Source organism: Hypanus sabinus, chromosome 11 (assembly GCF_030144855.1).
Source record: "Hypanus sabinus isolate sHypSab1 chromosome 11, sHypSab1.hap1, whole genome shotgun sequence".
NCBI lineage: Eukaryota > Metazoa > Chordata > Chondrichthyes > Myliobatiformes > Dasyatidae > Hypanus > Hypanus sabinus.
Genome location: NC_082716.1, coordinates 39,662,037 through 39,684,398, shown reverse-complemented (window position 1 = coordinate 39,684,398; position 22,362 = coordinate 39,662,037). Strand labels below are relative to the sequence as shown.

General features: G+C 40.4%; 1 protein-coding gene across 3 annotated transcripts in view; it reads left to right on the top strand.

The window, feature by feature from the left end:
* Nucleotides 1-16,327, top strand: part of LOC132401872 (peroxiredoxin-1-like) — a 44,014-nt gene extending 27,687 nt beyond the window's left edge. For all 3 annotated transcript variants that reach the window (XM_059984174.1, XM_059984173.1, XM_059984172.1), the window contains exons 5-6: nt 12,253-12,383; nt 15,844-16,327. In XM_059984174.1, coding sequence (XP_059840157.1) covers nt 12,253-12,383; nt 15,844-15,929 — 217 coding nt within the window. In that variant the 3' untranslated portion in view covers nt 15,930-16,327. The remainder of the gene's footprint in view (nt 1-12,252; nt 12,384-15,843) is intronic.
* The last annotated feature ends 6,035 nt before the right edge of the window (nt 16,328-22,362 follow it).

Sequence of the window (22,362 nt, the reverse complement as noted above, 5' to 3'; positions counted from 1 at the left end):
TCCATTTAGTACCTTCACCATTTCTTCTGGTTCCATACATACTTTTCCACTGTCACACTTGATTGGTCCTATTCTCTCACGTCTTACCCTCTTGCTCTTCACATACTTCAGATTCAGTTTATTGTCATTTAGAAACCACAAATGCAATGCAATTAAAAAATGAGACAATGTTCCTCCAGAATGATATCACAAAAGCATATGACAAAACAGATTACACTAGAAAATCCACATAACGTTTGGCAATCCCCAATCCAGAGTCCGGAGAGGCTGCTGCGTATTAATATCGCGCTACAGTCTTAACGCGTTCCCCGAAAAAGAGCTCCAAATCCACCAGACAAACAAGACCAAAAACTAAAGCTACAAGACCTGCACAAAACCACATAATTACAACAGTGCAAACAATAGCATAATTGATAAAAAAAAACAGACTATGGGCACAGTAAAAATAGTCCAAAGATGTTAAAAGACTATAAGTTCAAAAGAAATCACCACACAGTTTCCACAAGTCTCCATGGTCCCGACAGACTTGCCATCCCACGCTTGTAGCAGAAGGGAATACCCCCGCTATGGACTTCCACGGCGCCGTCTGACTCAGCCTTGCAGACGCAGCACACAACGAAAGCTCAGTCAAACCCAGCCTCACAGACACAGCACACACTGAAAGCGACCTGACCACAGCGGACTCCGTAGTCCGTCGAACCTCTGACCCGATGACCATCCCCTCCGGCACAGCTTCTCCGAGCACCATCCCCTGCTGAGTGTGTTAAGACGGCCCCGCCAACGGCCATCGGCAACGCGACCCCGAGGACTGGGGGCCTGTTCTTACCAGCAGAGTCCCAGACCTCACAGCAGCAGCAGCAACGCAGAAGGTCTTCCTGGAGATTTCCCTACGTTCCTCCGTGCTCCCACATCCATTTTCAATCGATTATGATTGCGCACCACACCCCACTTCACAAATAACAGATAATCAGCTCCGGAGTGGCTGCTGCAAGCTGCATTACGCCGCCATCTTGGAAACAGCTTGTGGAATGCCTTGCAGTTTTCTTTAATCCTGCTCACCGAAGCCTTCTTATGGCCCCTTCTGGCTCTCCTAATTTCGTTCTTAAGCTCCTTCCTGCTAGCTTTATAATCTTCTAGATCTCTATCATTACCTAGTTTTTTGAACCTTTTGTTAAAAACCTTGATTTTTTCATTTCATTTTTCTATCTTCCAGTAAAGAATATACAAATCAGAGGAGAAGTTTAACAAACAGATAATACAAAAGACATTTTCTTTGTTACCTTGTTTTTTTGAACCAGTCCTTGTGCTTTCTGTTACAGGCCTCATAATTTGTGCAGCTGTGTTGTAGATCAGCTCTCGAAAAGTTGACCAAGCAGTTTCCACATTCCGATTGTCCAGACTGGTGGAGTTTAAATGGTCTTCTTAAGTTTCAACCAAAAAAACTGCTTTATGTTGCTACTTTTCATCTTGGAGAGGTTCAGCTGTTTTGGGTCTGTCTTTTCTTGTGGGTGTCTCTTGGGCTGAATATGGATATTCAGTTTAGAAATGATGAGATGGTGATCTGTCCAGCATTCAGCATCGCACATAGATTTTGTTACTTGCATCCTGCCTGTCTCTCTTCCTGATGATGACGTAGTCACTTACATGCCAATGCTTAGAGTGGGGATGTATCCATGCAGTTCTTTTATAGGTCAGAAAGCAAAAGACTGTGTTAGTGATCAACAATTCATGTTTGGCACATGTCTGGTGTAGTAGATGACTGTTTCTGTTGCTGTTGCAGCAACCAATGCCATATTTCCCAATGACCCCATCCCAGGAGGTGTTTGCAGAGCCAACTCTTGCATTGAAGTCACCAGGGATAATAAGCTTATCCGTTTTGGAAATAGTGGCAATAATTGATTGCAGTTCTTCATAAAATTTTTCCATGACATCATCTGGGTTGATCATGGACATAAGTGTTGACAATAGTGATAGAGGGAGTTTTATGGTCATGAGCTGGTCATTCACACTTCTTGGAGAGTCCAGCAAGCACGTCAGCAATCTCTGTCTTCACTGCAAATCTGAACCTAGCCTCACACCAGTCTTAATTTCCTCTTCCACTCCAAAAGAATGTTCATCCTGTACCCCTTTCACAAAGTTTGCCCTCTCCTGAAAGCCAAGTCTCACTCAGGGCTGCGATATCGATGTTGTATCAGGCTGGCTCTCCTTATTAGAGTAGTTATCCTCTTGAGTTTTGTCAGCATTGACTCTAACTGTGCAGACATTCCACACACTGATGCCCATGACATGCTTAGTGCCTCATGCTCTAATTGCTTCACAGCATCTTGCTGGGTCTGCCTTCCTGCCCTTTGAGCCTAACTAGTGGTTACCTCTGTGCAGTCTTTGCTAGCTTGGATAGGCAAGCCCAAATTCACCAAGGGTTTAAGAGCCATCAGTTACCTTCACCTGGTTTAGCCCATTCGTCAAGGTGGTTTAACAGTATGGCTTCTGTTGCTAGCGGAAGCCATACTCTGTCTGGAGCCACAAGTGTGAGTGCCTAGTCAGGACCAATGGTGGATGGAGTGTATGGGCTATCGGAGTAGTAGCACTTCTGATGGGGCAGACATGCCCTGCTTACTTGGAATATAGGGTGATATGTACCTAAAATGTTGGTGAGTGGTAGACTTCATTATGTCACCATGCATACAGTATTATGTAAAGGGTTTAGGCACATGTATATAAAACTTATAGGCACATATTAGACATGAGAGAATATGACCAATCAAGTGTGACAGTGGAAAAGTGTGTATGAAACCAGAGGAGATAGCAGAGGTACTTAATGAATACTTTGCTTCAGTATTCACTAAGGAAAAGGATCTTGGCAATAGTAGGGATGACTTACAGCGGACTGAAAAGTTTGAGCAGAAAGATACAAGAAAGGGGATGTGCTAGAGCTTTTGAAAGTATCAAGTTGGATAAGTCACCAGGACCAGACGAGATGTACCCCAGGCTACTGTGAGAGGTAAAGGATGAGATTGCAGAGCCTCCTGGCAATGATCTTTGCATCATTAATGGAGAATGGAGAGGTTCTGGAGGATTGAAGGGTTGTTCCCTTATTCAAGAAAGGGAATAGAGATAGTCCAGGAGATTATAGACTAGTGAGTCTTACTTCAGTGGTTGGTAAGTTGATGAAAAAGATTCTGAGAAGCAGAATTTATGAACACTTGGAGAGGCATAATATGGCTGTGAATAGTCAGCATGGCTTTACAGCCTTACAAGCCTGATTGAATTTCTGTGATGTTCAATAAACGAATTGTTTGGAATCAAATGACCTTGCCTGGAGTCTCAGGGCTGGGTGTGTGTGCATCTGCGCCAAGCCCTACCCCTGGTACTCCACTGTCACCTGTCCCAAACCCTTCTCACTGCTCTACCCTCACCATTCCCAACATCCTTTGCTCCCACCAGATTTACAAACTCGCTATCTGCTCCACATTGACAAATACAGTACTGTGCAAAATGTCTTGGCCATCCTGGCTATATATAGCTAGCACCTCGCTAAAGAAAAGGAAAGTAAAACTAGGCAGACAAAGCATATCTGGATCTTATACCTTTGTCTGAATTAGTTTCTGGAGTTATGAAACATAACAGTGTTGTTGTGGAAGAACCTGAGATGACTGCTTACCCATTGAAGTGCAGCAAGTGTTTCTTTAGAAGGGGAGAGCAGAAAATGGACAAAATTAACAAACAACGTGTACAGCCAAGGGTTCATAAACAGTGAGCACCGGGTGATGATGATACATTTTTTTTAAAAAAGCAGAAATGGCTGGCTCTATTGTTCGACTGCACAACAGATAATTGGATGATGCATACTGAAGGAATTGAGCAGTATTTTAAAGCAAATGGAATGCATAATAAGATGTGCGCCAGTGTTGCTGAGTGCAATAACTGCAATAACTGGAAAGGATACAGTTTGCTTAGAAGTTTACCTGCTCCAACCAACTAGCCGAAATGAGCTTTGCTGATACCTTGAACGTAACACAGGGACATTTAGAACTGAAACCATTGTTGATTACAGAACACTTTAGGTTTCATAAGTGAAATTAAAATGAAGGTGACTGCATTTTGGCTTTGGAGACTGAAACATTGAGATAGTAGGTGGTATGTGCTGTACTGGAGCACTCTTGCTCTCTCTCTCTCAGCCTGTTGGTCCTTGACTTGGGCTTGGAACAGCGAATTGGAAGATTGTAACATCAGAACAGCAAGCTGGTAGTCTCCACTCTCACTGTTGCAGGAGGGCAACTTCTCTGTCCCTCAACGGAGAGAGAGAAAGCTTGTCTGAGATACTGAAGTGCTGGGTTATGGATTGTAGTTTTTGATGGACTGTAAATCAAGTTCTCTTAGCAGGCTTTTGCTGTTGCTTGCATGGTGGGGGGGGGGTGGTGGTTGAGGTTGGTGCTTCTGCTGGCACAAGTGGGGGATGGGGAGGGTGATGGTCAATGCTGCTGCTGCTTGTGAAATGGGAAGGGGGGTCTCAGGGTTCTGATGTTTCCATCATTTATTCTATGGAGTATCTTGTTTCTTAGATGTTTAAGGTGGAAGAATCTCAGTATATTGTATACATTCTCTGATATTAAGTTGAACCATTTGAATTTGTGTGCTGTAATGAAAAATCTGATGATGTTGAGTGTGACAAAGGACGTATAGCCTTGAGATTTACAATGTGAAGATTAACAATAGACAAGCAATATGACTTGGACCAGAAGTGAACATAATGAGCTTGAACGGCATTTCATTATGAAGCCTGTAGATATCCAACTAAGAACTTGTACTGGATAAAAGATCATTCCTCTGCATGAAATATGTAACAGTGAAATACAACAACTAGTAAGCTACATTGGGCTTGTATATGGTAAAAACAGGAGCTCTAGCATTGTAGAGCCATGATTGGCAAAGGCAACTACAACCTGATTAGAGATTCATCCACCATTTGCCAAAGCAGTGTTTAAGGATGGCATTGGAAAGCTCAAGCACGTCAAGGGTGAGGTAGTTTCAAATGAAAATGCCATACCCAAGTTTTACAAATCCCATCAGGTTCCTTATACCATCTGTGATAAAGTAGCCAGTGAGTTAGATCTCATGGAGACTGAAGAAATTCTTTCCAAGATTGAGTGAAGCCCATAGACAATGTCACTGGTCCCAATAGCCATAAAGGATGGGTCTGTCAGATCTGTGGTGATATTAAGGTTACCATCGTCCCAGTACTGAAAGTAGATCAATACCCTTAGGATAGAGGATATCTTTGCAAACCTTCCAGGAGGAAAACACTTCAGCAAAATGAACTTAGCTGAGGACTAACTATAGATGGAGGTAGAAGAAATTATTCTCACCATAAACACTCAAAGGGTTTATTGCTATAATAGATGTTGCAGGGCTGCGCAGGATCTCTGTTACCTGAATGACATCATAGTTACTGGTGAGCATAACCTCTCCAAAATCTCAAGGCTGTTAAAAAAAATAGAAAATTATAGGTTCAGAGTATGATGCAACTAATGTGAATTCTTTAAATCAAACATCACTTTGGTCACACCATTGACATGTAAGATGACACAAGTCTGCTGAGAAAATTCAAACAGTGGTGGATGCCCCAAGGCCAAAGGACATGTCACAGTTATGCTCCTTTTTTAGGATTTGTCAATTACTATAATAGGTTCCTTCCAAACCTGGTTATTGTACTCCACCCCTTGATCTCTGCCTTTTGGAATCTTCCTGATCTGTAGGTAAAGGAAATGATGACATCAGACACTGCTTGATTCACACATTTTGATCCACATCATCAATGAAGTTTGCCTTATGGTATATGTGCAGTCATGTCACATCTTGTGAGTGATGGAAGTGAACACCCCATGGCTTTTGCATTATGTTCCCTTACCAATACAAAGAAAAATCACGCAAAAATTGATAGAGAGGCTGTGAATCTAGTTTGGGGTGTAAAATATTTCAATTGGTACCTATATGGGGTAAGAGTTTATCTCCATTACTGATCATCAACTAGTGTCCATTTTCAATCCACAGAGGGGTGTTCCACTAATATAGCATGAATGTAGAGATGAGCTCTATTTCTTGGAGGTCACAATTAAAAGATTAGATTCAAGAAGGCAACTAATCATGGAAATACTGATGGATTATCCCATTTACCCTTGAAAAGGAAATACCTAAAAAATTTACAAAACAGGACACTCCTGAAATATTCTCCCTAATACAAATTGAAAGTCTTCCTATTATGGCAGAAATTATCCAAAGAAAAATGAGAAAAGACCCCTGCACTGTCTCAGGTCTACAGGGTTACCTGAAGTGGGTGGAATATCCTACAGAAATTCCAGTTCCCCTATCTTAAACAGTACTGGCATGAACTTGCTCTTGACGGGTTGCCTAACGTGGGGATTGAGAGTTGTACCATCCAAGCTGAGAGCTATTGTTGGAGGAGCTACATGCTGGTCAGCTCAGTGTGCTTAAAATGAAAGCTGTGTCTTGAAGGTTTGTCTAGTGGACTGGGATAGATCAGATCGATCAGCTTGACAAGCACTGTTTGGAATGCAGAAGATGCCACAAGCATTTCCTCTTCATCACTGGGAATGGCATGCATTGTCCTGACAGAGGATTCATGTGGATTTTGCCAGAGCACTTAAGAACTCAAATTTCTTAGATAGTAGCTATAAAGTGGCCAGAAGTGTTCCCAGTGGCCTCCACTATAACTTCGCACACTGATGTGTTGCAAAGGACTGGTGTTCCAGAACACTAAGTGACAATGGACTACATTTTCTAGCAAAACAGTTTCAGTCATTCTTGAAAATGAATGGAAAAAGACATTACATCTGCACCATACTCCCAGCTACAAATGGCTTGGTGGAAAGGTTTGCCCAGAGTCTAAACAATGCACTGTGAACAATGTCAGCAGAACACATTACACTGCCACTGAATCAGAAGTTCGCCAATTTCCTCCATTTATATTGCAATGCAGTAACCAACAACTCATCGGCTGTGCTGTTGCTGGGTTGTCCCTTATGCTCAAGCATGGATTTCCTCAAACCCTATCTCAGAAGGAGTATGCACAAGAAACAGCTAAGACAAATTAGAGGCTCCTCAAACAAGAAAGTATGATGTTTCTCTCCGGACAAGCAGTCCTGGCTAGGGAATACAGTGGTGATCAAAAGTGCGTACTTGGAAAGATTAAGGACAGAACTGGGCTACAATCCCTACCCAGTGGAGATTGCGTCTGATGCCATTTGGAGATGCCACATCAATCAGTTGTGGAGAGCAGTCAATTGTTGGAGAAGAAAGGTGGCCAAAGTTATCAGAACTACTTCCTGGAAAAGTTCCAGAGTCAACTCCTACAACCACTATGGAGGAGGCTGCAGAACCTGAGATTGTTTTGCAGCCACGTCTCATCCGCCAAGGAGAGTGACCCCCCCCCCCCCCCCGCCTTTATCAGGAAAGAAGTTTCCCAGAAGAGTAAGAAATCCTCCACAGCAGGGAGGAGTGCAGTGTATTTAATATATCAATAAAATTTGGTACAAAGACCAATGTCATCCTAAAGCTAAGTGATGTGCTTTAATGCATACTGCCAAGTGTTTCTGACATCCACTGTCATGAAGTGCTTTGAGAAATTAGTCGTGGAAGAAGTCAACTTCAACCTCCAACCTCCCAGATAATCTTGACCCATTTCAGTTCGTATACCTCCAGAATGGTTCCACATTGGACCCCATTCCTTCAGCCCTACATTCATCTTTGGAGCATCTGGATAGTAAAGGCACTATGATAGACTACATCTCTGCTTTCAGTATTATAATTCTAAGCAAGCTCATCTCCAAACTCCTAGACATGGGACACCTTACTATGCCAGTACATCCTTGACTTCCTGACCACCAGACTGCCATCAATAAGGACAGTCAGCAACTCCTCTGTCATGATCATTCTCAGTGCTGGTGCCCCACAAGGCAGCATCCTCAACCACTACTCCCTATACACTCAGGATTGCATGTTCATATATAAGTTTGCAGGTGTCACCATCATAGTGGGCTGATTCTGAAGTAATGATGAGTCAGTGTACGGAAAGGGGACATAGAGCCTGGTGGCATGACAACAACTTTTTCATCAATGTTATCAAAACAAAAAAGCTGGTCATTGAATTTAGGAAGGGGGTGGTGCACTTGCTTCTGTTTACATCAGTGGTGCTGGGGTCAAGAGCATTGAGTTGCGAGGAGTGAACTTTACCAGTAGCCTGATCTGGACCAACCATGTGGAATTCATGGCTGAGAAACTGCAGCAGCACCTCTACTCTCTCAAGGTGCTCAAGAAATTTGCCATGTTTTCTTTGACTTTCACCAATTTTTTTTATAGATACATCACAGAAAGCATGCTATCCCTAATGCATCATGGCCGACGCTGTGCCAGAAATGTCAAGAAGCTGCAGAGAGATTTGAGCACAGATTAGCACACCTTGGACATCAACCTCACGTCCGTGGACTCTGCACACACTTCTCGCTGCTTCTCCAAAGCAGCCAATGTAATCAGCGACTCCACCCACCATTCTGTTGTCTCTTCCTTCCACCCCTAATTGAGCAGAAGATAAAGAGCTTGAAAACATGTACCACTAATTTTGATGATAGCTACTGTCCCACAGTTGTATGCTCTTCTAGTTTGATAAGATGGACTCCTGTGTCTGCCTGCACTGAATTTCACAATTCAGTGTCCATGCACTGAAATTGAATAAGGAAAACACCAAAAGAATGCAGAATAAAGTGTTCCATGTTACAGAGAAAGCACAGTGCAGGCAGACACAAGAGTCCATCTTATCAAACTAGCCTTTCTCTGTAATATGGAACACTTTATTCTGCATTGTTTTGGTGTTTTCCTTATTCAATTTCAGTGCATGGATGCGATGAAATAATTTATGAATTACTTGAAAAATGTTTTTCACTATCTCAGTATATGCAACAACAATAAAACAATTTATTATTACAGCAGCGGAGTAAATTTTGGATTGCCATGCTAAGTGAGTGAGGCTGCCTTAATTTAAATGAAGAATTTCAATATTCAACAGTAAAATGATCAAAGCTTATACAGTCGGCCCTTCTTATCTGCGGGGGATTGGCTCGGGACCCCCCCCCCCTCCCCTGCCACGGATACCAAAAAATGTGGATGCTCAAGTCGGTGGACTTTAGGACCTGGCAGAGTTCGGGACCTGTTGCCCGCGGTGTTTCTGTTCCAAAAACCAATCACGGTTGAAAATAAAGTGGAAATAATAATCGGAAAGATTGCTTTATTATTGGAAAACACTATTGGTTATTGGAAAAGCGTTAGGCTACAGTCGGGATAAAGTGAGAATAATGGAGCATGTGAAGGCCCTGCCTCAATGAAAGCTACAATTATTACTAAGCAACGCAGTGATTTAATTATTTTAATACATATGTTTCTTAAGTGTTTTATGTACATAGAAAGGTAAAATATGTACTAAGACAACCATTTGACTAACTGATGCTGAATAATACTGGATGTACCTGTTTTGACTTAGAGAACTTCCTTTTTTTTTCTAGATTCCCGATCCGTGGTAATCTATGCATATCCTCCCGTATACTTTAAATCATCTCTAGATTACTTATAATACCTAATACAATGTAAATGCTATGTAAATAGTTGTTATACTGTATTGTTTAGGGAATAATGACAAGAAAAAAAGTCTGTACATGCTCAAACAGCAAGTGCTGGAGAGAGAACTTCCAGGTTTTTGGTTGGTTGAATCTGCGCATGCGGAACCCGCGGATAAGGAAGGCCGACTGTAGAGGCTTCTGTGAAGCAAGGGTCTTTCTGGCTTAGCCTACCTTCAGAAGAAAATGTGTAGCTACAGTCTTCTTGATGTGAATGTAAGGCAGGCAAATACCTAGTACAAGTCTTCCTTGTATGAGGATCATTTGTATAAGTAAGTGTATAGTTTTGTCAGGGTTCTTGGAGCAGCTGCTAGAAAGTAAAGATATTATTGCTCATTGGCAATCTTTCACATTTTGTAGCACCATAAATAAATTGACGCTTTGATATTACATGTTGTGATCATAATTGATCCTCAAAATACATGTACATGGAAAATGGGAGTTTGTTAGATCATGTGGAATAAATTGGAACTGGTGCAACTTTCACTTGATCTGTACACTGTGTCATCCTTGTACCTTTGGAACTATAAGTTCAGAAGACACAACAGTCTGAAAAGAGGCCTTTATGATTGGAAGCAGAGCTAGTTGATGTGCTTTTGGGAATATCTGGCCAATGAGGGCATATCTAAAAAGGCCTTTCCTTGGCATTGTCTGGTGTCAATCTTTTCGTCCTCCTTTCTACAGGTAGTTCAGAATAAGAAGAAATAAAAGCTTTTGCCTTTATAGTAACCAGGTTGTAAGTGCAACTGATGACAATTTCTGAGATGTTCTATTGAGTACTGCAGGGTATTTCCTAATTTGGCCAGCTGCTAGAAGTTCATCTTGATAAGCCTGATAGCACTTTCCATTACCAGTGGTGTTAGTGTTCTGTAGTATAACTAGCAGCTTAGGAAGAAGGGAATACCCCGTGGCTCCAAGAGTTTCCATTCTATTTAGCATGGTTTAGTATGAATAGCCTGTCTGTGTCAAGAAGCCATTTTATTGTTCTATTCATTGGGTGTTAATATTGATGCCGTTAGTGCTGGGCAGGACTCTGCCATCTTTTGCCACTGTGTAGTATAGTAATTGGGGTGGTTGATGAAAGGAGCTGCAGACATCCGTACTAGATCTACTGCATCCAGTTGAACTTCTGCAGTTGACTAGCAGATAATGCTGAAGAATCTGCTTGCTGAAATTGTACCAGCTTAGATCTGGTTTAGAATCAACGACTGTTGTATTAGTTTTCTACTTATAATTCAAGTAAAAGCAGCAATTTATGTGTTTTAGATGCTGGTCATGAAGGATTCAGAATATTAGTCTGTTATAGTACTGTGCTGTGATATACAGTATATTAGTTGCAAAATAAAATAGCTCAAAAAAAGCAAAAAGTTACAGGTGATATATATTAAAAATAGCTAATATACATACTTTTGCATAAGTTATTTGTACAATTAAATTCATTATATTTTTATTTCTTTGAATATATTCACGAATATTCAAGCTGTTTTGACAGCCAGATCAGGCTAGGTTTGGTTCATCAGCATTCAAAAACATCTGAAGAATTTATGAACACTGAGACCCTGCACTGCGCAGGGCTTGGATAATCAGATTGGAAGTGACTTCTTTTGTGAACAGCTTTGTAGAAATTGTGTCAATATATTTCTCGTATCCAAATTAATGTTATTTACATATGTATGGAAAACAAAATGGATCCAGCTCTGAATCCAGGGATATATCTAATCTCAATTTTTCTTCATGCAGAAAGGTTCATAAACCTTCACTCTCTGTTTTCTGCCTGTCAGTTTCATTCCTGTACATACTATAACATGCCACTTTTGGATGCAAGGTTATTGTTTAATATTTAATGAAAATACATGTGATCCACAGAATTTCTTTGTCAAATTGACATAATGTCTGAGTATAGACAAACACCGGCATGGTGGAAATACATTGCATAGCCAACCAATTTACTGCTCTTTAATTATACTTTCAAAGTATAATTAAACATCTAAATCTAGAAGATGATTGTCTTCTAGATTTAGATGTCAGATATTCAGTGCCTTCATGTGTATAACTGTAATTAAAATAATGTGAATTCCTTTGCTAAAACTCTGTTGCTTCTTTGCATTTCCACTGCTGCTACTCATGATTACCAGAACAAAAACTTGTTTTCTTCCCAGGGAATTTGAGCATGAATGTGAGAGCATCTCATAGTTAAATTTATAGACAATTATCTTCCATGTTAGTGTGCCTTGCTAATCATTCGGTATGACTCAGTGATCTAATTTATTCAATGCAGAATTAATAAAATGTGGCTTATAATATTTTTCCTCATTTGCCATCATATAATCACTGTGCTTTATATATTCTAACATCTGTGATTTTCCAAAAATTTCTCCAAATGTAAGTTCCAAGTAAATAAAATCATTAATAGCTATTCTTTGTTAAATGTAGTACATAAAATCTTCAGTAAGATTTTAGCCTTTGTTTGAGGAGTCATTTTGAAAACTGGTAAACTAGATGTTATATGTTCAGCAACGACTGTTTCCATTTTGAATGTTGTTTAAGTGTGATAACTTTGCTTTCCCAGAGGTTTGTTCATCATTGATAATGCTGGTATACTGCGTCAGATATTGATCAATGACTTGCCTGTTGGGCGTTCAGTGGATGAAGTGATGAGGTTGGTTCAAGCATTCCAATTTACAGATGAACATGGGGAAGGTAATGTATATTTATCATGAATACTATAAAAGACACTTGCCTAGAAATCTTGTTACGTAGAGCACTGCTTCTGTGTATTATATGCTAGAATTTTATTGAAAAACTTATTGTTAATTTTGCTTCAGAATATGCAGTAATAAATCTGAAGCTTGTGACTTGGTTGGAAGTTCTAATTGTGCAGTGCACTGGCACATTGAGTAGCATTATATGGCACCAACACATAGTATATGTCATGTGGCATTCGTGTGAAAACAGTTGCAATACATGATAAAAACTATAAATTACTATAAGAAGTAATTAATTTAAAAAATAATTAAATAAGTAGAGCAAAAGGGAAAATTACTGAGGTGGTATGGGTTCATTTTGCATTCAGCAATCTGGTGGCTGTACTACCTCCTTAATGGTAGCAGTGAGAAGAAGGCATACTCTGTGTGATGGGATTCCTTAAATGTAGATGCCACCTTTTCGAGGCATCACCTTTTGAAGCTGTCCTTGGTGCTGGAGAAGGTATTGCCCATGATGAAGCTGAGTTGGAATGCTCTCCACAGTACATCTCTAGAAATTTGCAAGTGTCTTTGGTGACATACCAATTCTAATGAAATATATCCTTTGTCATGCCTTCTTTGTAATTGCATCAATATGTAGGACCAGGATAGATTCTCAGAAATGTTACATCCAAGAACTTGAAACTGTTCACCCTTTCCACTTCTGATTCATCAAGGACTGGTGTGTGTTCCCTTGACTTCCCCTTCCTGAAGTCCACAATCAATTCCTTGGTCTTACTGACGCTGAATACAAGATTGTTTCTGTGACACCACTTGACTAGCTGATCTGTCTCGCTCCTGTACGTCTCCTCACCACCATCTGAAATTGCCAGAACATTTATAGGTGGTGGTTGAGCTGTGCCTAGCCACACATTTGTGGGAATAGAGCAGTGGGCAATGCACCCATCCCTGAGGTAATTCTTGTTCAAAACATAATTTGGTTTGCCATGCTCTGCAAGTTCATAATAGACAATAGATAATAGGTGCAGAAGTAGACCATTCGGCCCTTCGAGCCTGCACCGCCATTCTGAGATCATGGCTGATCATCTACTATCAATACCCGGTTCCTGCCTTGTCCCCATATCCCTTGATTCCCCTATCCATAAGATACCTATCTAGCTCCTTCTTGAAAGCATCCAGAGAATTGGCCTCCACTGCCTTCCTAGGCAGTGCCAGTCTTAGAACATAGAACATTAAGTGCCACGATGTACCTTCGATAACAATGTACCGACCAACCATAAGACCTTGTGAAGAAGAATTTACTTATGATAATCTGACCCACACTTTCCAAAACAATGTTAATTAATATCAGTTTATCATGCACACTTAGAACTAAGGTCTGGAACAAACTTTGATTTTTATTGCTGATGTTGGTTTTAGATATATCTATACAGGTTGAGATGTAACTATAAAAAACGACATGAATAGTGCTCACTTCCATGCAATACACAAATTGAAGCTGAATTGGCGACCCATTTCCTGGCACATCCGAACCGGCTCACCATTAGCCAGCATTCCGGCTAAGGGAGATGGTCTGCGGGGATTTGCGAGCACAGAGCTTTGGAGCCTCTGCGCCACGGGGGGGCAGGTTGAGGGAGGCTTAAAAGTGAGGCTGGGGATTTCGAATAAAGTTTTTTCCTTCGACTGCAGTTACCGACTCTGTGTCGTAATTTTAGCACTGCGTGTAGCACACCGCTACAACATAGTATTTACTGTGGAACTGCCATTAGCTTTCTTTTGTTTTGAAAACGCTAGTTATTGTCAAATTGAAGATGGCACCAAGGTGCAGCTCAGTTTTAGTTTTTTTTTGGTGTCTTTTTTAAGTTCCCCATTAGTTAATTTTCAGAATAAAGCCTAGCACAATTAGTTTCCAATTGATTACTTTGCAATAAATTGTATAGATTGACCACCTTGAATTCAGTTCCACTGCTTGTTTGGATGTAATTTTCGCCAGCCTAATTTCAAATTTCCCGCAATGTTGTGCTAACATGTCGCCATTGTTTTGATGGTGCCATTAGTAAAATCAGCTGTTAGCACAGATTTTAAATGAAGCAAGTCATTCCTCTGTAATTCTCCATTTTTTTTTAATAATCTGTACTTATCTAGCCCCTGTCTTGTCTTTGAATAAAGGAAGTGCTTCTCATCGTATAAAGCTCAAACACCATGTGTTACCAAGATAAGGTGGAAGTTCTGGAAAAACTTGACAGTAGTGTGTCTGAAAAGCATATGTGACCTGTATAACATTAGCTCATTAGCATGATGGAAAGAAACAAAAAGAAAAGTTGCTCCGGTTGTTTGCTGACATTGAATCAAAAACATTTGCATAAGGAGGACGATGAAGATGTTCATTTCTAGATAAAGTTCTTATTCATTTTTTTTTCTTTATTATCCAAGGTGATCATCAAGTGGGCTAGAGGTGTTTCCTTATTTAATCTTAACCTAACCACCTGTTATTTGGCAAAATTACTAAGCTGGCACTGCACAGGTCTCAATCATTCTAGCTTCGTGGTGGTCAACCTGTATTACCAAAGTTAAACATTTAACATTTTATTGTACCATCTGTTTCAATCCCATCTTTCTGACTTAGCCACTGAGGATGTAGGAATGCTTTCCCTTGTTTCATTATGATACAGGGATGACTTTTGAGTTTCTTGTTTACTGGATCTCTTGTATTGCACCTTGAGGTATCTGTGTCTTCCAAGTCATACAGTGAAGTAGTGCAGAAAACATGGGGCTCAAATTTCCACTGCTTATGACTGTTTAGAATGATTACCTAGTTAAAAGGTACCAGCAACTCATTTACTTACTCATTGGAATCGGTGCAGACAGCACTGGAGTTGCTAGAAATTTTTCATCAATTCTATTTAATTTGTTTTGTTTTAGTATGCAAGTGCTGAAGATTAATTGGCTGTGTATAGTCACTCTAATGAATGCTGATAACTTTTGGCATTTTCACAGTATATTCAGCTGGAGTGCAGAAACACCTGGAAAGTTAACCATTTTGAGATATGGCAGAGCTTCGTAGTTCTCTAATAATATAAGGAATTAATTTATTGGGTTTTTGTGAGCACCAATTATGCCACCCCTACAGAATTTGCTATAGCCATTGAAATGGGTTATAAAGTTATCTATCATTGGTGCTACATTTTAGGTAGCATCAGATATGCTTTTGGTTGTTACTGTTATTTCTATATGTGGCCAGAGATGAGCATGGGAGAAAGAAATGTTCCCATGTTAATTTTAATAAACTGACACCAATTATCAGGTTAATATCAGCTATCTTTGTATTACCCCATCATATTCTGGAGAATTGACTATTGCACCGGTTTTTATGTCCAATAAACATAATCATTTCTGGACTTTTCTTTTATAATAGGTAATAAATAATCTGATGATAATGTTTTTTTTTCTTTCAGTTTGCCCTGCTAATTGGAAACCTGGTGGTGAAACCATAATACCTGACATTGAAAAGAGCAAGAATTACTTTTCAAAACAGAAGTAGATTTTCTTTCTTTTGCAGTTGAATATAACCAGTGTGATATATTAGTTTGTTATATACAGTAAGTGTCTGAAAAAAAAATTGGTAGTGAGAATGTATTTAACTGATTTTTTTTTTGCTGAGACTAATACTGATAGGAAAAGTATAAGCATTGCACTGTCTTGCTTGATGAGAATATCTAGGGAAGTAGTGAGATTGGAGGTCAGTGTAATCAGTTCCTAGAAAATTGAGTCTTAAGGTTACTGTGCTAATCTCCATGCTTGACCTTCAATTGTTACTCTTGTTGAGTGATGCTAAGAGCATCAAAGTCTTGCAAAAGTTATGCTGTCTTATTAAAAGTTTTCCTCATTTGTGCGTTCTTCTGAAACTCCAATGATTAGGTGTCATAGTAATGCCTTTGAATAAACCAATGTTGTTTAGTAGAATTTATTGCATATGTTGTGCATTCATAAATAGAAAATAAATGTTTTAGGAAAATTGACTTGTATTGCATTTTTACTTATATTCATGTATTGATACTTTTTTTTCATTCCATTCCTATTGAAGTTGCAATAGAAGATATTGCAAGACCTGGGATACAAATTAGTCTATACCGCTATTATAAATTGGGACTTTTATAGTGTTCAAATTTAATTTTGATTTATTTCAGTGACCTCAAGCAGTATGTGAAACTAGGGAAGCACATCTCCACATTCTGCTCGCTCAGCACCAGTGTTCTCTCTCCTCACCTGTTTTATCTCTACACCAAAATGACTGCATCTCCATCAGTTAATCTGATGCTTTGTGGCTGACACCATTGAACTAACCACTGAGGCGACAAATCCAAGTACCTTCTAATCCAAGTTAACAGACTATTGTCTTGGTGCAACTACAACTTGGAGCTGAATGCTGTTAAAACTGTGGAGATGCATATCAACTTCAGGAGAAATGTCTCCTCTTCAGCCACACATCATCAACAACTCTAGTTAGCACTGTTTCAACATTCAGGTTCCTGGACATTGTTATTTCACAGGACTTCATGTGAGAGAACTATATCTGCTTTGTTAACAAAAATGCCTCCTGCAGGATGCACATCTTGCAGTAGTTAGCATAATTCAGTCTTCCTGAGAACTTACTGGTGTAATTCTACATTGCCATTGTAGAGAGCATCCTCACATCAGCCTTTACTGTCTGGTTTCGTGCAACATCCTCTCACAATATACAAAATCTATAATGAACTATCTGGTCAGCAGAAAAGATAATTAATTGGTTGCAGTACCATCGCTGGAGGATGTGTATGTGTCCAGGAGAAAGAAGTGGGCAGGATAAATCATCGGGAACATGACATACCCTCAAACGGCCTTTTACAAAAACTATTTCGGAAAGTGCTATAGGGCATTTAAAACAAAAGCTTCACACTTCTCCCAGTTAATCTGATCAACCGTTCTCTTTAGCACATCATTGCACAGCACTATAGATACTTTAAACCACTTTTTATAATGCTGTTTACGTTGCAAACATTTATTTATGCACATTTTATTCCATATCAGTCCTTTAATCTCTAACTTTATTAGCTTTTTAATATATTTTTTAATAGATCTTTATAATAGGATTTTTCATATTTCAAAACAAAATCATTCAAATTTCATAAGGGTTGGAAAATTGGGAATTAATTTGATAGAAAAGGAAGCAATGTCCTAACAAATAGTGTAGTTTTACCCTGAGCTGAATTAGAAACAAAGATTGAAAACATTGTTGATCTTGTTTATCGGTAGCAGTCCCTATAACCCTGTGGTAGGGGTATTAAAATGAGAGTGTAGGTTTAAGGTGAAAGAATGAAGTGTTAAAGGGGATTTGAGGAGAAGTATCTTTTTATTAGAGTATTTGATATCTGGAACTTGCTGATAGAGGAAGTGATGGGATCAGATGCAATCATGATGTTTAAGAGACATTTGATAGGCAAAGCGTGAAAGGATATGAACCTAATTTAGGGAAGTGGGATTAGTGTAATGGGCAAAATAGATGGCTTTGGCCAAAGGACCTGTTTTGGTGCTCTACGGCTTTATAACTCTAACCGGTTTACAGAGCCCAAATCAGAGGTGTCAGGGCCATGCTGTGTTCGTTCCTTGCCACGGTGTTGGCTTTCTGTGCAATCACAGTATGAATTTGTGAGAGAGATGTTGTAAAATGAACTTGTTTGCATTAGACTATAAGGTGCAGCATTAGGCTATTAACCCATCAAGTCAGCTCTGCCATTCAATCATAGCTGTTTTATTTTCCCTTTCAACCCAATTTTCCTGCTTTTTCCCTATAACTTTTGATATCTTAGTAGTGAAGAACCTATCAACTTCTGTTTTAGATATATCCAATGACTTGGTCTCCATAGCTGTCTGTAGCAATACATTCCACAGATTCAACACCCTGTGGCTAAGGAAATTCTGCCTCATCTCTGTTCTAAAGGTCTTTGTATTCTGAGGTTATACCCTCTGGTCAACTCAACTATTTGGTAGATTTCAATAAGATCCTCATACATAATTCTAAACTCCAGTGAGTACAAGCCCAGAGCCATCAAATGCTCCTCATACATTAACCCTCATTTAATACTGGGATAATTTTTGTAAACCTACTCTGGTGCCAGCACATGTTTTGTTAGATATGGAGCCCAAAAATGCCCACAATACTCTAAATGTAGTCTGACCAATGTCTTGTGAAACCTCATCATAACATCTTTGCTTTTATATTCTAGTCCTCTTGAAATGAATGTCAACATTGCATTCGCCTTCCTTAATACTGACTCAACCTACAAGTTAACCTGTAAGGAATCTTGCACCAGGACTTCCAAGTTGCTTTGCCCTTTATGATTTATAAATTCACTCCCATTTAGAAAATAGTCTACACCTTCATTCCTTCCAGAAAGTATCATATGCTTCCCTACACTGTATTCCATCTGCCACTTCCTGTTCTCCTAATCTGACCAAGTCCATCTGTAGATTCCTTCCTTCCTTCCCAACACTATCTGCCCCTCCACCTATCTTTGTATCATGTGGAAACTTGGCCACAAAGCCATCAATGATCATCTAGGTCATTAACATATAATGTGAAAAGTAATGGACACAATGCTGACTATTGCAGAACACTAGTCACTGGTAGCCAACGAGAATAGGCCCAATTTTTGCCCGCTCTTTTCCTACAGGAGAGGCTTAAGTAGACATATACCATAACTTTGTAGTAATGCAGTAGCATGAATGATGCTAGAAATTTACACTGGTGTTCAATATTTAGGGGTCATAATAAAATACTGTTAAAGTGGAAGGGTTTTCCCTCCCTATAGAGAAGGAGATACTTCCACCTAACAAAGTATCTTAAACACTTTATTACATTTTAGTAATAAAGTTTAAATGTTTATAAAAGTCTTAAAACATTTCTAATACAAGGGATTTCTATTATATAAGATTTCCAAATTAGAAGTGATTTTTAAAGCAAAGGATTTCCAAAACACAGGTACAATTCCAACAAGCTTAAAAGACATACCAACGAGCTACAGACAAATGAGTTGTCAGTCACAGAAATCGAAGACAGGAATGGATTCTAGTCAACCCATAGTTTTGTCATTCTTGTCATCCTTTGACCATTCTGAACAAGCCCGACTGTTCTCTTACATGTACCCTGATTTTTGCTACTTGGTGACTTCACATGCATGTGATATTTTTTCAGATATCTATTCATGCAGATGGTCTAAAAGCTTTTGGCGACAGAGATCTCAAACACCCAAAACTTATTCTATGAAGCCCGACTCTGAGTACACAAATCTTTCAGCTATTGATAGATCAGCTATTTGATGTGCTAATTAATAGTATCAGTCTAGTCCGCAAGCTTCCTTGAACTTAATAGTGTAGTCTGATGTGATGCAACCCTTATAACATAATTGCTTTGTTTTGACAGACAGACAGACATTATTGATCCCAAGGGAAATCGGGTTTCGTTACAGTCGCACCAACCAAGAATAGCATAGAAATATAGCAATATAAAACTGTAAATAATTAAATAATAATAAGTAAATTATGCCAAATGGAAGTAAGTCTAGGACCAGCCTATTGGCTCAGGGTGTCTGACGCTCCGAAGGAGGAGTTGTAAAGTTTGATGGCCACAGGCAGGAATGACTTCCTATGACACTCAGTGTTGCATCTCGGTGGAATGATTCTCTGGCTGAATGTACTCCTGTGCCTAACCAGTACATTATGGAGTGGATGGGAGTCATTGTCCAAGATGGCATGCAACTTGGACAGCATCCTCTCTTCAGCCACCACCGTCAGAGAGTCCAGTTCCACCCCCTCAACATTACTGGCCTTACGAATGAGTTTGTTGATTCTGTTGCTGTCTGCTACCCTCAGCCTGCTGCCCCAACACACAATAGCATACATGATAGCACTGGCCACCACAGACTCATAGAACATCCTCAGCATTGTCCGGCAGTTGTTAAAGGACCTCAGTCTCCTCAGGAAGTAGAGACGGCTTTGACCCTTCTTGTAGACAGCCTCAGTGTTCTTTGACCAGTCCAGTTTATTGTCAATTTGTATCTCCAGGTATTTGTAATCCTTCACCATGTCCACACTGACCCCTTGGATGGAAACGGGGGTCACCGGTGCCTTAGCCCTCCTCAGGTCCACCACCAGCTCCTTAGTCTTTTTCACATTAAGCTGCAGATGATTCTGCTCACGCCATGTGACAAAGTTTCCCACCGTAGTCCTGTACTCCGCCTCATCTGCCTTGCTGATGCATCCCAACTATAGCAGAGTCATCAGAAAACTTCTGAAGTTGGCAAGACTCTGTGCAGTAGTTGAAGTTCGAGGTGTAGATGGTGAAGAGTAAGGGAGACAGGACAGTCCCCTGTGGAGCCCCAGTGCTGCTGACCACTCTGTCTGACACACAGTGTTGCAAGCGCACATACTATGGTCTGCCAGTCAGGTAATCAATAATCCATGACACCAGGGAAGCAGCCACCTGCATCAATGTCAGCTTCTCACCCAGCAGAGCAGGGCAGATAGTGTTGAACGCACTGGAAAAGTCAAAAAACATGACCCTCACAGTGCTGGCCGGCTTGTCCAGGTGGGTGTGGACATGGTTCAGCAGGTAGAGGATGGCATCCTCGACTCCTAGTTGGGGCTGGAAGGTGAACTGGAGGTGTCTAAGTGTGGCCTAACCATAGGCCGGAGCTGCTCTAGAACAAGTCTCTCCAAGGTCTTCATGATGTGGGAGGTCAGTGCCACTGGTCTGTAGTCATTGGAGCCACTGGGGTGCGGCGCCTTCGGTGCAGGGACGAGGCAGGATGTCTTCCACAGCACAGGAACCCTCTGGAGTCTCAGGCTCAGGTTGAAGACATGGTGAACAGGCTTTGAGCACCCTGGGGCTGACACCATCTGGGCCTGCAGCCTTGCTTGGGTGGAGACGTTTCAGCTGCCTTCTCACCTATTCAGCTGTGAAGCCCACCGTGATGGTTTCAGGTGCATCTCTTGAGCAGCAAGACCCATGCTGTGGACCAGCAGTTTTTGCTCTATAGACAGTGCTTTTGGTTTGCAAAGCTGGCCTTCAGATTGATTTTTGCTTTCCATTTACATTAAGAACTGAAGACTGGTTCTTGTGTACCAACAGGAGCTGAACAAGGAATAGGAACTGGGAGTTTAGCTTAATGACAACTCTTTGCTTTCTACAAGTGTCAGTTGCTGTATTAAAAAACTGAGTTTGGCAAAAAAAGGCCCCCCAGCCCTGGACGGTGAATATGTATCACTCAATCTGCTGTATAGAAAGCCCCAGCTTCCATCTCAGTGGCTTCAACACCTATTCCTCAACGTTTTAGTATAAATGGAGAAGATGGAGAACACTGAATAACAATTTTCCTACATTCAGAGTCTTGAGTTGTATGTGAGGAGGTAAGATGTAAATGCTAGTATTAGGGCATTTGAGGAGTGAAGGAAGCTTGGCGGTTTGGGTAGGTAGAGAAACAATAAGTGAGGTGTGTGTGTGTGTGTGTGTGTGTCTGTCTGCAAATACAGTGAAGTGTTTGTATGAAAACATTTCTATGTCCCTATGTCCAAATTTTGGATCTCCTTCCTTTGTAGCTTCTGTCTCCTCCATTGCAGACTTGTATGTTGCTGCTGTCCTCTGTAGCTGTTACTGTGCCCTCAGAATCTTGATTGTGACATTGATTTTTGCCTGCTTTGGAGTGGGCGGGGGGGGGGGGGGGTGGTGGCGGGGATTGGGGGCGGGGAGGCAGACCATGTAGTTTGCTTTTTTTTGTTTTTTTTTGGTGGAAACTACATTAAGCTTATTGGTGTGCCACCAATTTCCTGATTTTTGTGAGGAAATCATGAAGTGCAATTCTATTTTGAGCCAATTATACAATAATAAATCACTGTCAAGTGTAAAGACAAATCTGCTGTTCCATCGATTTTGTGATATT